The sequence below is a fragment of the Anthonomus grandis genome, chromosome 5 (assembly GCF_022605725.1).
Source record: "Anthonomus grandis grandis chromosome 5, icAntGran1.3, whole genome shotgun sequence".
NCBI classification, from domain to species: Eukaryota; Metazoa; Arthropoda; class Insecta; order Coleoptera; family Curculionidae; genus Anthonomus; species Anthonomus grandis.
The window spans coordinates 34,007,349-34,024,624 of NC_065550.1; the positions used below are offsets into that span (position 1 = coordinate 34,007,349).

Consider the following 17,276-nt stretch of genomic DNA (forward strand, 5'->3'; position numbering starts at 1 on the left):
ATATCTTAATGATGTATCTTTTTGACATATGACAGTTGATTTGTTATTCCAGGGACGTGCCCACGGGGTAAGCGGGTTAGGTTTTTTGTACAAAAAATAGCACCTAGTAGATTTTTTGAACCTCCTGTACATTTTTTGGATGACTCAACTAAAGATGGAATTGTTTCAACTCTTGGGTGTTTTTCGTATCTCCCTCCGTTTTCGATAAAAAAATTAGTTTAATGCAAACGTTTGAAAAAACTTGAATAAACATAATAAAATGCCTACTTATCGATTTACAGGGTGAAGAATAGTAAATACGGTAATTTGGAATTTTGACATGACATTAACTGTACTACCTGTTGAAAAATAGTTTTAATTAAACTTAGGTACATTAATTAAATTCTTAGAATAAACATTAGTAAATTGATGAAGGTAATGAAAAGCTATGGACTAAGAAACGTACGCTATAAGAGTTGTTCAAAATGAGTTCCTCCAACTGCAATGCATGCGTCTGTCCTGCGACGCATTGACTGGCGAACACGTTCAAAGATCCCTGGCGTGTTTCGAATAATATCGCAATTTGCAATAATACGATTTCTTAATTCTTCAACATTTTCGATGGGGGTGGTATAAACTAATTGCTTGAGGTGGCCCCAGAGGAAAAAGTCTATTGGATTTAGATCGGGAGATCGCGCAGGCCAGGGTTGTATACCTCCACGACCTATCCAACGATTGGGATATACTCTATCTAAATACTGTCGAGCAATTAAGCTGAAATGCGCCGGAGCGCCATCATGCATGAAAAACATTTGGTACCTTAAGTCAAGCGGGACGTTTTCTAATAGTGTTGGCAACTCCTCTTGAAGAAAACGCCGATACACTTCTCCACTTAACCTTTGTTGCAAAAAGAAAGGACCAATTAAGTGGTCTTCAATGATTCCAACCCAAACATTCAGTGAAAATTGGTGTTGATGGCGACTTTCACTTATTCCATGTGGATTTTCATCTGCCCAAATGTGATTATTATGGAAATTCATTATCGAATTCCTGGAGAAATTAGCTTCGTCCGTGAAAAGTATTTTTGATAAAAAAGGAGGATTCTCTACAATGTTTTGTTGTAACCATCGACAGAAAGCCACTCTATGAGGATAGTCGTCTGGCAAAAGTGCTTGTACCCGCTGGATGTGATACGGGTACAAAAGCTGATTTTTCAGTATTCTAAACACTGTTGGCTGACTAATGTTTAAAGTGGCAGCAATCTGTCTTGTACTCGTTGAAGGATTATCCTCGATTTCGTGGAGCACTGCTTCTTCAGCTTCTGCGGTTGCAACTGTGCGGGGTCGTCCATTGTCGACTGTAAGTTTTTTAAAACTTCCACTTTCTCTGAGACGTTGATGGAGGCGAGTAAACATTTGACTATGAGGAAGTACTCGGTTAGGGTATTTGTCCGCGTAAATACGCCTCGCTGCTTGTGAATTACCATTAGCAAGACCATACACAAAGTGCATATCGCACATTTCACTATAAGTGTACTCCATTTTAGACAAAAATTAGGAAATTGTCTACTTGACAGGAAAAAAACAACACCTTATCACTGAGCCACACCTAGTAATGTTAAATGAACTGGTATTTTATTTATTGCATTTTCAAAACAACGAAAAGAATGCGACAAAAACTAAAACGATAATAGTATTTACTAAATTTTGTTTAATACGTATTTACAATTTCAACATTCCGCAGTATTTTTTAGATCAGCAGTTGTTAATGCTGTACTTGATATTCGACACTATGAATAGGTAAGTATTACATTTTAGGAAGAAAATTATTTCTTTGCTTTCGCGTGATTTAAAAGCATTTACTTGTATTTTTACAGAGGGATGCAAAAAAGCAATTCTTAATTTTTTTATCGAAAACGGAGGGAGATACGAAAAACACCCAAGAGTTGAAACAATTCCATCTTTAGTTGCGTCATCCAAAAAATGTACAGGAGGTTCAAAAAATCTACTAGGTGCTATTTTTTGTACAAAAAACCTAACCCGCTTACCCCGTGGGCACGTCCCTGGAATAACAAATCAACTGTCATATGTCAAAAAGATACATCATTAAGATATCCAGAAATGGTGTGAATGACATTGCAAACAGCAAAGGCATTTCTTAGATATTAATAAAAAATCGATTTTTTAAGAAAATTTGAACACCCTGTATCTCGGAAACGAAGCACATTCGGACATATGTTTATAGGAACTTTTCGTCATAATTTAACCCAAAAAAACCGGCATTTCATTTTCGTGCAATATTAATGAATCACCCTGTATATTTGGCTTTATGGTCTACTGCTGCGAGGTCAATAATATCAAGGAGAAAAAGTGAGGGCCCCAAGACTGATCCTTGCGGAACCACAATAACTAAAACACTTTACTGTGGTCTCTAATTAAATCTTTGCCAGGAAATACGTCTATAGTTTTCAGGATGATTTATGCCTCCCTTCTTAAATATAGGATAAATTATAGTTTATTTTGAAGATTGAATATACTTTGTGCAAAGCATAAATGTATTCGTTCCATTAGGAGTATTATTTTAACGTTTTTTAACTGTTTTGCTCAGTTTTCCGTTTAGTCCAAACGTGTCACAGCTATTTTTGTTTTTAAATCCAATAATTATATCTACCGTCATGTTAAATGGAATTTCTAAAAAATGAAGTTGGTTTAGCAATATAGAACGGTCAAAAGCCAAAAAGGATCACAAGTCACATCGAAATAATTGATGCAGACTGATAGAACAAACGTATACCCTTAGAATTTCATAATTTTTTTCTCCAGACTTTACTCAACTGCGTGGAAAAATAATTTCTTGTTTCTTCCAGGCACTTTTTTAATGCATTGAACGCTGTCGTTGGTTTATTGAACTTTTTATATCCTATAGACTGCTCCAACAAACCTATACAAATCCCTTAAAATTTCAATGGAAATGGAAAAAAAAAACTTACTTGTATTTGAAATTAATGTACCAAAAAAAAAGACAACATGAAAAGTTCTCTAATATCCTAGTGCAAACAGTAAAACTCTCACATCTAGCTACTATTGTTGTTTATTTCGGGTTTTACTCCAAGTGCCTTAGAAGAATAATTTATTCTTTTTTCCAGGCGTTTAAAGCCATTTTTATATACATGCTAAGCTGTCATTGCTTTAATTGAATATTTCCGAGCATCCTACGGACTTCCCCAACCAATCTTAAACAAAGTGTTCAAAATCACATTGAAATCCTACCAAGTGACTTATACTTTACGACCCCAAAATAGACCTTACTAATTCTCTAACAACAAGGTTTGCCCTTAAATAATATTGACGTTAAATTGAAATCCTCACAATACTCACTCGTCGGTCAACCTGGTGACGATCTCGCACACTCGCACCTTCACCTCCTCGTTCCAAATTAGCTCGGGATGCTCATGGCTCGACTCCAACATGCTGAGCGACGTTTCCGGACTGTCACGCATCGCGTCCAAGAATATCGCGGGCAAAAACATTTCGGTCGCGATTTTCACTTTGGGACCGATTAGTTTGTCCAAAGTCATGCGGGCGATCAGTTCAGCGGCTGCGAGCCTCTGTTGTGGATTCGTCGAGTTACAGAACAAATGCAGCAGATATAAAATCGCTCCTTTGCCAAGAGCCTCGCGCACCAACTTAGTATTGGTCATTAGGGCCGATAAAATATCCAATATCTGTTGGGTTTGTTCCCTCAAGGAGTAAAGGGCGAGCAAAAGGTAACCGAGCACTTCACTGGACGCGATATCGTTGATACACTCGTGGTTTCTTGTTACTACCGAGATCACGTTTAGGGTTTCCGATTGGATGGGAGGATGGTTGACTATAAGGAGGTTGAACAGGAGTTTGAAGTGGCCGATCGTTTGCAGTTCTACGCCGGGGTGGTTTCGGATGGCGTGGGCTAACGCTTTTAACGCCATATGGGCATGGTTGAGCTTTTTGTCCTTGGATACTGAGTAGGCGACGTTGGCTAGATTGAGGAGGAATTCCGATTGGCCGTGCAGGAAGGTTATTAGGTCCACCACTAAGTTTTTGGGGTTCTGAAAGAGAGATAAATTAAATGGAAATGTTCGTGCATTATTCTCAAAGAGACTTTGCTATATAATAAGGAGAAAATTAATAATATTCAATGTTTCAAGGTGCAGATGTTGTAAATAATGTTTTTTATTTTCACTATATGTTGCCGTAAGTATAAGTATTTGCATTACCCTAAAAGGAATAATGAATATATATCCTTGGGACAAAAATAATCAGAAAAATATCGTACACAATCAAATATTTAAAAAAATAGTGTGGTAGGATCAGGATATATAAATGAGAATCCAGCTTTTCCACCCATTTTTTATATCATCGTTTCATTTCTTTAGTAGTGTTTGGATCGCCTGGAAATAGTGTTTTTCTGGCTTTCTTTGGCTAATTATACCAGAAGAACATCACTTTGTTCCAATACTCTTCTAATTCTTAAACTGAGATAATGATATATAAATGACAACCCAGCTTTCCACCCATTTCCTATATCAACGCTGCATTTCTAAAGTAGTGTTTGGATCGCCTGAAAATAGTGTTTTTCTGGCTTGGTTTGTCTAATTGTACTAGAAAAACATCACTTTGTCCCATTACTCTTCTAATTATTAAACTGAGATACGGATATATAAAAAATAAAAACTTAATCTCTGGAATATTACTCCTAGAAATACTTAGACTAAGGATAGAAATCCTCCAGGAAAATTAGTCCAGGCTCTAAAACTAACTGAAACCCCTGTAAGAAATTTGTCAAATATTCTGGATTACTAGTTAAAACAAGTAAACTTCTAATTGGCATTTGTGTAGAATTTTTCTACAAATTTCTCTCAGGGGATTACTTATTCCAAGCCCTCAAAATGGAAATATTCTGGAATCTATTCTATCACTATGGAATATTCTGGACAGTTATTTTTCAAAAAAAAGAACACTCTCAGGTAGGTTATATTAAATTGTCAAGAGTTCGTTTAAGAATACTTGAAAGATTATTCCAAGTCCTTCAATATAAGTAATCTTAATGGGGCGAAACTCTAGATTTCTCTAGATCACTGAACAGTTCTTATAAACAAAAAATCCTGGACAAGCACTGTAGATGGAAGTTCTATATGGACAATTATGAATATTTAATTTAGAAAAAAAAATGAATATCATAGAGATATATAACGAGGACTGCCTTATATAGGAAAATTATTCCACATTTATGGAATAAATACTATATATAAAAAGTGTTTAAAAAACTTATTTTTTTTTCGTCCAGGCAGTTGGTAAATAAAAGAATTTCAAAACCAAATAAATTTGATCTTATAGTGAGTATTTAAGGAGCCAAAAAAAAACCAAGGCCTCTGTACAATTTACTATACAACAACAACAATATATAAGTATACAAAGATAATCATTTATTTACTTTATAAGGATTATTCAACACCCGAGGTAAATTCCAAAGTCCTAACAAAGTAAATCGTGATTTTATTACTTAATTGCCCCAAGGTAAATTATCCTACTTTTAAGCCCAGATAATGATTATTATTAATTCATAATAAATTATGTTATTATTGGGTCAGTCAGTGTTGTGTGTAGTAAATCGGTAAAAATGGTGTCAAAATTGAATAAAATTCTTTTAATTGTTGCGGCTACGGTATTGGTCAGTGCCCTGGTGGTGTGTGTAGTTTTACTAGTAATGCAATATGGAGAGGATGGATTGCATGATGATGGTTTAGGTACAAAAAAACCTGTTTTTTAAATAATCTAATTTCAGTCAAATAAGTCATTTTCTAGGTTTTCTCTAAGTCTAAAATGGATTTTTTTTAGGACTCCAACTGCCTGTAATAAGGAAAAATTCAATTGAAAAAACTAGTTTTTCAATTAATTCACTTAAATTAATTTTCCAGGGTTTCCTTCAGTCTAGAAAAGAATTTTTTTTAAAGATTTCAACTATCTGGAATAAAATTGAATTAATTTCCAAGTTCTAGAAAAATGTAAGAAATGTAAAACACATTTAAACCAACTAATATTAAAAAATTATTTTGTATTTTTTTCTTAATTCTATTTAAGTTTATTGATTCTAATTTATATGATATAGATAATAATCAATTTTATTTTTATTTGTATTCTAAGCAAAAAAAATCCATTTTAGAGACCTGTAATTTTTTTAAATTATAAAATAATTAAATAATAAAGCCTATTTTAAAAATAATCCACCATCAATCAAATCGGTTATTTTCAAGGTTTTTCTTGAACCTGTAAGATATTTTTTTTTAAGATTTCAACTGCCTGGAATAAAGAAAATTGAATTTAAAGTCTTGGAAAACTGGAGAAATATACAAAAAAATTGTTTTCCAGTTTGTTCACTTAAATTCATTTTCCAGGCGTTCCTTAAGTCTAAAATGGATTTCAGCTGTATGGAATAAAGAAAAATTGAATTCAAAGAGTTGAAAAATTGGTCAAGATGTTAGAAAAAAATTCTTTTTCCAGTGGATTCAAATAAGTAATTTTCCAGACTTTCCTTAATTGTGCCATAGAAATTTCCAAGAATTTCAACTGATAGGAATAAAGAAAAATTTACTTAAAAGTCCTAAAAATTTGGAAAAATTCCAAAATTCTTTAAGACGATAGAAAAAAATTAGTTTTCAAATTAATTCACTTCAAGTCAGTTTGGGTTGTTTTGCATTTTTTTAAAAAATTAAATACCTAAGAATTTAAGTAAAAAACGCTAATGAATATATGAATAGAAATGAGATTTCTTTTTAATTTTAACCTGTTTAAGCAAAAAAATCATGTTTCAAAAAATTTTCGACATCTTCGTATAAAATCTTTATTGATTTATTTAAATTCGAACTTCATCTATTCTAAGGTCAAACAAACTCAACTTTCTTACTTCCCCACGCACTTCTAACCCAAACAATTCATTTCAGGTTGCGAAATCGACCCGTTCGAAGTCGACCTACACCCTCTAATCCTCCACTCCGGCACCACCAAATTCCTCTATCCAACATGGCCGGAAAAGACCCTTAAATTCACCGCAAATCAACCGGTGGATTTCGTATGCCCCGGACGTGAACTCCTCCTAGGTTCATCCCGAACAAACCGCTCACTTTTAACGGGAAAATGCATCAATGGCACCAGATTCGTCATCGATAATGATGAGCAAGTCATGGACTGGAATATGCTCGAGTGCATTACTGCCCCTTTCAGGACCCTTAGGGCCACCAATCAAAGCTGTTCCAGCGATGGCAGAGAGTTGGAAGTCGGATTTTTGCTTCCCGATGCAAGATTTGTACGCAGTCTGCTTATATGCTTCAAATGGGAGCTTCAGATACCTTATTGGACTTATATAGAGCAAACGGCTTCGATTAACCAAAGGGTATTGGGCACCCCAAGGCCCTCATGGCTTCAGGGCTCAGGAGTATATACAATCGGTTCAGTAACAAACATTTATTTAAGAAGAAACCAGAGGGCGACAATAAACAATTTATTAGGACTAAACGAAACCTCTACAAAGTATATACAAGATAACAGCAACTACTATTTGGCACGTGGTCATTTGACCGCTAGATCGGACAATTTTTACGCTGCACAGCAAAACGCCACCTTTTTTATGCAAAATATCGCGCCACAATGGCAGACTTTTAACGGTTTCAATTGGAATCAAGTGGAGATTGACGTAAGGGACTACGCGGCCAACCACGGGGTGGATCTACAAGTCTGGACCGGAGTGCACGGTGTGACCACGTTACCCCACGAAAAAACCGGAGAGCCGGTGGAGTTGTACCTGTTTGTGAATTCCACGTTAAAGGCTTTACCGGTGCCGGAGATTTTTTATAAAATCGCTTATAATCCTTTGACCGAAAGGGGGGTGGCCCTTATAGGGGTTAACAACCCTTATAACGGTACTTATTCGCCAATATGCTATGACGTGTCGAGTCAAATAAAATGGCTGAATTGTGACAAAACGAGCCAAAGAATGGGGTTCTGTTACGCTTGTAGCATCACCACTTTGAGATACGTGGTCATATCATTGCCGGATATTAGCGATAGGGGATTATTGCTGTAGCGTTTATAATATATTTATTGGCTTTTTGTCTAGATAAACTTGATATAATTATAGAGAGTATTAATAATATAATAAGTGAGACTCGATTTATACAAAACCTGAAAAACTTTTCTATTCCAGGCTTTATAACTATAGTACAATTGAGAGGCTTGGGATAACAAGGTACATAAGTAATTTAATAAGAACCCAAATTATTTTGTTGTTTACGCAGAATATATTGGACATTTTGAGTCAACAACAAACCGATCAGACAATTTGTCTATAAGTCATTTTAGTTCAAATGAGTATAACAATCGGAGATTACTATCCAACTGATAGTGAGCTTGAATGACTATCTGAATCTAAAATAATGGGAAGTAAACAAAATTGTGGCATATGCCTTTTATTGCTATAAATGTAGGTCCTCAAATGTCCAAAAATCTCAAAAAAGAATTTTTTTGGGTATCCAATAACCAATTTGTATAAAAACAGTGTAAAAATTTAAGTTAGCAGAAGTTAATAGTTACATAAATATTAGATGAAAATCTGAAAAAATTCGAGTATTGGATTGGCCTTCCCGATCACCCGATTTGAACCCTATAGAGAATTTTTGGCCGCACTCGGAAAACTAAATTAGAAAAAGAAACATCAATAACAACCCGAAATATCTATGGCTAGTTTTGCAGAAAAAAAATTGAATTTTTTAGTAGTTGTTTTTTTGTTTATATTTTAAAAATGTTTCCACACATTTGTTCGCCACTGTAAGAAAATTTTAAAGAGTACTGATAATCAAAAATGTGCTAAATAATATTTTTAAACTTGAGTGTTTCCGATTATATTGAAACAATTTCCAAAATTTATTTTGTACTAAGAGTTACCTACTACCATTTTTGAAGGTATTTTATTAATAACACAAAGGGTAGTTTTATTTTTACATGAAAAAGATATATCACTTTTAAAGTCGTTTTTCTCAAAAATGTGGCTTATGTACCTTCTTACGTAAATCTATCTAAATAATTTGCCAAAAACAGATGGTATAAGCATAGCGGTGGGTGATTTCAACATTGATATTTTAAATACATCAAATATTCTAAGTTCTAGAGACGTTACTTCTTTACTATAGCTATATCTCACTTATTAATTCATACACTAGAGTAACACAAAATAGTAAAACATCCATTGGTCACTTATTCATATAGAAAACAAGTTCACTAAAAGATATTGAATATAGTTCCTAAAAATGTGCGTCAACCAAGACAACCCAAGTAACAATAACAACAAAACGATTCAATATACAGTTTTTGAAAAAAAAAGTTTATAGAATTAGTAAAAACGTAAATTAGTAAAAAAGTAAAGAATGGGGTTCTGTTACGCTTATAGCATCACCACTTTAAAGATACGTGGTCACATCATTGCCGGATATTAGCGACAGGGGATTATTAGTGTAGCATTAAGTTCGTCGATTTTGTAATATATTTATTGGCTTTTTATGATTTTTAATAAACGGATTTGATAAGATTAGGCTTTTTTTTTTTGGTTTAAGCAGTTGGATTTTAAAATATGTATTGTATAAGGATTACCTGCTTAAGAGTAATTGAGGTTTTTTTTTGTAATTACCTGTATTTGGAATGCAGGCTGGTCATTGTAAACTTTAATAAAGACCCCGCCGATCACCAGCTCCTCGCTATGGGCGGAGAATTTGAACTCGACGGCCTGATTAAAGTCCACGTCTTCTCTGCTTTCGATTTGGCAAGTCAGGAAGTCCACCAGCTCGGTTCTGGTGCTGTTGTTCCATATTAAGTAGGGTGTTTCGCAGTTGGAATTTAGGGTTTTTAGTACCTAAGAAAATGCTGAATAAATATCATGGTTTACACAAGTAATTGGTGATATTTCATTAGTCCTCTTGTTATATAAGAATGTCACCAGTTAACGGATTAGCAAGGCTTTAAATGTCAATTATTAAAGTGACAAGAGTCAGAGTTGAAGTTTGGAAGAATTTCTAAAAAAGTTAATTTTTAGGTTAAAATTACTTTCAACCAGTCCGGCCCTCATTATTAATTAGCATTTGTCAGCTATGAATTAATTGACTTTGACAGAATAACAATGTATCAAAGGTTTAGTGTTCAAATATCTCCAATAACTCAAGGTCTGATGAGAACGTCATCTGTCAGAGCCTCATTAATGACATTGACAAGTGAAAAATGTCAAAAGCGTCAATTCTAAAATTGTTAACAACAGAGTTGTACTAAGAAAAATCTCGAAACTTATTAAATAGTTTTCTACTAGAATCTTTAAATTTAAGGATTTTTGAATTGAAATAAATATAAACCATTTTTAGATAAAAATTTCTCCTAGCAGTCCAATTCTGATTTCACTGTCGTCTGTCAGAAACCAAACAGTGGCATTGACGGATAAGTAATGCATCAAATGTCAATTGTCACAGTGACAAAAGCCAGAGTCGAACTTCATAATAATTTCTGTAAGACTCGGTAAATTCGGATATTATTATTTATTTTTTTTTGACAAACTATATTTTCTTAAATAATAGATTTTATGCCAGAAGAGAGATAATTTTTAGGTTAAAATATCTAAAGACAGTGCAAGCCTGATTAAAATATCAGGTGCCAATTAATTACGTTGACAGATGAGAAATGCCAAAAATGTCAATTGTCAAAGTGACATCAGAAGAGTTGTATGTGGGAAAATCCCAAAGTATTTTCTACTTGACTCTAAATTACTTTTTAATTTGACTTTTTTTAAAATTTATGCTAAGAATTTATTCCTAAACTGAAGCAAGTTTGAGATCATTTCTACAAGCTTTTTTTGAATTCAGAGATTTTTAATAAGATTTTCCATGAAAATCTCAATAACGTAAATTTTGTTTATATCCTTCTGGGACCTAGCGTCTATTTAAATGGACATGCTAGTTTTATGTTTCCAGTTTCGTTAGTTTATTATTTAAGCAGCTTAGACCTAGCATCCACTACGTTGGACACTTCGGTGCTGCCGCCCAGTCCGATTCGGACGACTTTAATTCTGCACATGTGCTGGGAATCAGTTGTTTGTTTTCTATTGTGCTGGCGGCTGCACGTGGTTCTCGTTATGATGGTATGTAGCCTATTTTTTAACGTTTTGTAATGATTTTTGTTAAAATTTTTATTTGCAAATGTTTAATAGACAAATTTAAATAACATTACAATAATAAAAAAATTAAAGTTTTGTATTAGTATTTTGTATATTAAGTTATTCGCGTCCATTTAAATGGACATTGGGTCTATCTTATGCACATTTTAAATTAACTCATAAAATTTATTTTAGGAATTTTTGGCAATCAAAGAGTGCTTCGGCCAGGGGAAGATGACAAAAAATTGGAGCAAATACTAAAAATCATTGGAAATGATGACTCTGACATTGAAATGTCTGATGATGAAAAAGAAATTCAAACTATGGATAATTTAATGGAGAGAGAGGAAGAAATAATTAATAAAGAACTAGTAAGCACCAGTGAGGAGGAAGAAGAAGAAGATAGAATTTCTCTTAGTGTCCTGAGAGAAAACTTAAAAATGGCCAAGCAATTTGTGGATCCTTTAAAGCGAAAGTCTTGGAGAAGAGATGATACTTTTGCACCTCCAAATTTTGAACGCCCCTCTAGTGAATGCAGCGCAGAACTCTGGTATGATTGGACTGCAAAATCGTATTTAGCCATGTACTTTGAAGATGAGTTATTCCAAAAAGTGTGTTATTGCACGAATGCAAGGCACGTTGAACTTAAAGGAGTATCTCTTAATGAGATTAAACATTTTTTTGGAATAGTTTGTTTGATGTCCTGTCTAAAATATCCCAAAATCAGAATGTACTGGGCAAAAACCACTAAAGTTTCAGCTATTGCAGATACAATGACTCGAGATAGATTTTTTGCTATAAGAAGTAACCTTAAAATCGTCATTGATGGCAGCATCGCTGAAGAGGTACGCAGGTCTGACAAATTTTGGAAAGTACGTCCTATTATAAAAGCAGTATGGCAGGGGTGTTTGCAGCTACCTAGAGAGAAAGTGGTTGCTGTAGATGAACAGATGATCCCATTTACAGGGACTTGTAAAATTTTGTTGTTGCTGCCCCTGATGGTCTTTTCGTAGACTTTGAATTATAACAAGGAAAGATACTTTTCCAGATGATTCTGTAAAAAGACTTGGTGTTGGACCTTCTGCTGTTGTTCGCCTTGGAAGGACATTATTACCTGGACGTCATGTGTACTGCGATAGATATTTCACGATAATACCACTTCTCGAATATCTTCGTCAACAAGAGAAATATTGCACTGGAACCATTATGAAATCTCGTGTACCAGCGGTAGCAAATTTAACTTCGGAAAAAATGATGGCCAAGATAGGAAGAGGCAGCTCGGAACAAATTGTATAACAAGATGGCGAAATAGTAGTTGTACAATGGTATGATCTGAAATCTGTACTTTTGGCATCTACTGCTCTAGGAATTCAACCTAGCGATGAGTGTAAAAGGTGGTCTAAGAAAGACTCTAAATACATTCAGGTTAAAAGACCTTACGTTGTTGCTAAATACAACGATTGTATGGAAGGAATAGACTTGATAGACCGACTGTAAGGGTCATTTTCCATTTCTTTGATCTAGCAATGGCTAACTCATGGATTTTTTATCGAAGAGATAAAAAAATATTTAAAATCCCTCCACGCAAAATACAACAATATTTAGATTTTAAAATCGAAATTGCCACTCAACTTTTGACAAATACACCCAACCCACGAAGTGAATCCCAAGAAAACATCCGAGGTGTAGGTACTAAAAGAAATTCTGAGGGAAATATCTTTGTCGATTCACCGTCATCGTCATTAGGCACTGAAAAAAAAAACGGAAACAACACTTTCCAGAAAGTGCCACAGACTTAAAAAATTCGGTTAGATGTAAAAATGACTCTTGTGCCAAAAAAACCAAGTTTTTTTGTAATACATGCCACACATTTTTATGCATTACTGGCAACAGAAACTGTTTCATGGAGTTCCATAGCAAATAAATTTAAGTTTACATTTATTTTCTGAGTTTTCATAGGTTTAGACTGAAATGTTATTAAAAAAAAAAGTATATATTAGGAATTTTTGTTTAGGTTAAGACCCAATGTCCATTTTAATGGACGTCATGTATCTGTCAAAGTAAGAAAAAAAATAAAAAAAGTTATAAGTAAACAATGTTTATTTATGTATTTTTTATTATATTTAAAAGCCTCACAACCCTAACTTAACAAAAACATGTTCCGGATCCCAGGAGGATATAAAAGAAAATTTTACAAAAAATATAAAAGGAATCATTTTAGGTTAAAATTTCCAGAACCAGTTCAATCCTGATTTTAGTAATGTATTGTAAGTCAATCGTCAAAATGACAGGCGCCAGAGTTGGATTTTAAGATAATTTCAACAGGACTCTTTAAAATCGGAGATGTTTATTTTTAAATGTAAATCGCAATAATGTAGTTGAAAGATATTTTTTTTAATAAAAGAGAATTTGAGAACAAAAGGGATAATTCTTTGGTTAAAATATCTCGAATCAGTTTAGTCCTGATTAGAATGTCACCTGTCAGAACCCAATCAATACGATTGACAGAATAGAAATGCAACGTCAATTGTCAAAATGACAAGCGCCAGGAGCTGGACTTTAAGATACCTCAAATGTTATTAAATAATTTTCAAAATTTGTAAAAAAGTAGTAGTATGAAACGGCGAATCTCAATCGGAGTAACTCTATTTATAATATAAATTATGCACATTAAATTGCCTTGGAACTCTCATATCTTACTCAGACGACCCTGTAATTTTTTATGAAGGAAATACATGAATGAAGAGAGATATGTGGCGTATAAATAACTGGTTAAATGTAAATTGTCTTTCTTTTAATATTTCTAAAACAAAATTCATGTCGTTTTCTTTCTATGCATCAAATCTACCTTATTTCGACTCTATGCCGCTAACACTTAATCGATCAATTATTTCTGTAAGAAACATAAAATATCTTGGAAATATCATTGCCTTAGACAAATTTCGCAAATTAATAAACAAATTCTACTCACTTAGAGATGTACTTGTATCTTTTCAGACTTTAAGATCAGTCTACTTAAGTCTTGTCGAATCAATTTTAATTACGGTTTGGTTTAATTATTGTGGGCATGCTAATGCATAATCTACTATAACAATAGCTCAGAAATTTTTTATTATTAAGTTAAATTATACCCTAGTAACAAACTTTTTAAACATGTTAAATTACTTACTTTTAGGGATTTACACATAGATGATTGAAAGCATTGCTTTCATAAAAAACACATTGGCGAATATGAAAATTCTTCTTCTCAATTATTTTACAAACAGCAACATAAAAACAAATCAATACTCAAAAACCTATATATAGTCAAAATCGCTCTTATCGTGCGGGTGTATCGGATTATTAACGACAAACTTTTGTAGTTACATTTTATTTCAATTTGCGCAACAACGTTTTTTAACTACAATGCGTCAGATAAACGAAACAGATATATGCAGCGTTAATGTATCAAAAGAAGATAAAATGATAAAGGTCAGTGGTTCTAAAACAATTACTTTCATAACAAACATGCCTGTCTCGTTTCGATTGACGGATGACATTATTTGAAACAAGATAATTTAAATTTCAAATTATGGAAAAGAAAAAGCCTTTTTGTGGATTTCTAAATCCTCAAGCCAAAAAAAATGGTACTTAATGTTATTAATTACTTCGAGAACGAAAAAGAAAATAAAGGGTTGCCTAAGAATGTACAAGAAGAAGTAGCTAAAGCGCTTGGAATTAGTTTAAGAATGGTGCAAAAGGTTGTATATGTATAACAATCTTATTCCCAAGAAGTAAAAAAAGTGTAAAAGGAAGAAGCCGAAGACTGAAGATTTAAGTGAATGTGTAAAAATGGAAGTAAGGGATAGGATTTATAAACTATATAGGCTAAAAACAAATATAACGCTGCCATTTCTGAGGGATGTTTTAAAGCAACGCGGCACTTTGGAAATTGGACTTTCTGCTTTATCAAAATTAATTAAAAGCATAGATTTTCGCTATAAAAAAGACTGCAATAGAAGATATTTGTATGAACTACCAAATATTGTGAGCCAACGAATAGGATTTTTAAGACAATATACACAAAATGAAAAATCAAAGTTAAGGAAAGTGGTATTCTTAGATGAAACTTGGATATTTTCAAACAGGAGTGGAATAAAATCTTGGCAAGATGAATCTGTGAAAAGCGTGAAAAGAAAAAAAGGTTGTGGTCAGGGAAAACGATTTATTATTTTACATGCCGGGTCTTCAACGGGATTCGTTCCAGGTGCAAGTTTAATTTTTTCTTCTAAGTCTAAAAGTATGGATTATCATGACAATATGAATTGCGAAATGTTTGAAAAATGGTTAAAGGAACAGTTAATACCGAACTTGCAAGAACCTTCCTTAATAGTATTAGACAATGCGTCGTATCATTCATGAATTTTGAATAAACAACCAAATGGAAGTTGGAGAAAAAGCGAAATTTATGAATGGTTATTAAAGAAAATCAGAATCCCTTGCCATATATGATAAATTCCGAACTTCTTTCAATTGCAAAATCGCTGAAAAGACCAAAAATATATGCTGTTGACGAAATAGTACGTGAATATGGCCATGAAGTTTTAAGATTGCCACGATACCATTGTCAGTTTAATGCCATTGAGCTTATATGGGCAGGGTCAAAATCTTATTATGAGAAGCATGTGGGTGCTGGGCTTAGATCTGACCAGGTTGAAGATGTTTGGAATGAGGCATTAAATCACATCACAAAGGAGTATTGGCGGAAATCAGTGGATCACACAGAAAACATTATTAGAACCTGGTGGAAGAGAGAAAAAGTACTCGATATCCAAGTTGAACCATTGATCATTGCTCCATTTGAAGAAGATTCGGAAAATGACGAAGAGTTTTCCGACTGTGTTAGTGATAATAATAGTTATAATTAGTTTCTTTTTTTAGTCAAATTTGTTAATTCATTTTTACACATTCACTTAAATCTTCAATCTTCAGCTTCTTCCTTTTACACTTTGTTTCCTGCTTCGAAATAAGATTGTTCTTGTTTTCATATACAACCTTTTGCACCATTCTTAAACTAATTCCAAGCGCTTTAGCTACTTCTTCTTGTACATTCTAAGCAATCCTTATTTTCATTTTCGTTATTAAAATAATTAGTTTTCTTTTTGCATTTCGTTTATTATTTAGGTATGATTAAAAAGTACAATTTTTTTTTAAACAAAGCTAAGTAAATAAATTGGTGAATGCGTTGGGAGATAGATATGCCCGGTGCATTCTCCATTTTTTTTAATAGTTAGTTTCAATCTTTTTTTGCCCTGTAATGTGTAAATAAATAAATATTCATAAGAAAACGACATTTTAAAGAACTGTCGTAGCTCCCCTCGTATTTATCATTTTAAAAAAAGCTAAGTAAATAAATTCGTGAATGCCCTGGGAGATAGAAATGCCCGCCGCATTCACCAGTTTTTTTTTAAGTTATTTTTTATTTTTTTTTGCCCTGTAATGTGTAAAAAAAATTGTCTTAAGAAAACGACATTTTAAAGAACTGTCGTAGCTCGCCTCGTATTTATCTTTTTAAACAAAGTTAAATAAATGAATCGGTGAATGCGCTGGGAGATAGAAATGCCCGCCGCATTCACCAGTTTTTTTTTAGTTATTTTTTATCTTTTTTTGACTTTTAACTGATATAAAAGAAAAGATAACACAACTTTTTTAATTTTCTGTGCATCAACGTATAGATTGGGTCGAACGACAAATAATAAATCATAAAATTAAAATGTAATTTTAAAAGTGATTGTAACATGAACTTGCCTTTAAACAAAGAAAGTAGTTTTCTGTTCTCTGACTGCACTGCATCACACACAATACAAAGTAATTGTTTGTCATTATAGCAAAATGTATAGTTTCCCAATAATTATTACAAAAAAACACAATCACACATAAACAAAGAAGAAGACAAGATCAAATAATCGTTAAAAATTAGACGATGTGCCCTAAAATCGACAAATTAGTATGTTATGCACATACATAGGGTCATGCTAAATCGTATACTAATTTCTCAAAAATTTAGATAACAACCATTTTTAAATGAAATATGTACA

At 33.2% G+C, this 17,276-nt stretch overlaps 2 protein-coding genes across 2 annotated transcripts in view; one reads left to right on the forward strand and one right to left on the reverse strand.

Annotated features, from left to right (window-relative positions):
• The window catches only part of LOC126735870 (dnaJ homolog subfamily C member 13), a 97,726-nt gene that overhangs the window by 16,825 nt on the left and 63,625 nt on the right, over positions 1-17,276 (reverse strand). Inside the window, exons 23-24 of the mRNA XM_050439963.1 lie at positions 9,694-9,915; positions 3,357-4,066 (exon numbers count right to left, since the gene is read on the reverse strand). Coding sequence (XP_050295920.1) covers positions 3,357-4,066; positions 9,694-9,915 — 932 coding nt within the window. The remainder of the gene's footprint in view (positions 1-3,356; positions 4,067-9,693; positions 9,916-17,276) is intronic.
• On the forward strand, positions 5,581-9,594 carry LOC126735871 (uncharacterized). Its single transcript, XM_050439964.1, has 2 exons — positions 5,581-5,764; positions 6,959-9,594. The coding sequence occupies exons 1-2, from the start codon at positions 5,638-5,640 to the stop codon at positions 8,095-8,097; spliced, it is 1,266 nt and encodes a 421-aa protein (XP_050295921.1). The 5' UTR covers positions 5,581-5,637; the 3' UTR covers positions 8,098-9,594.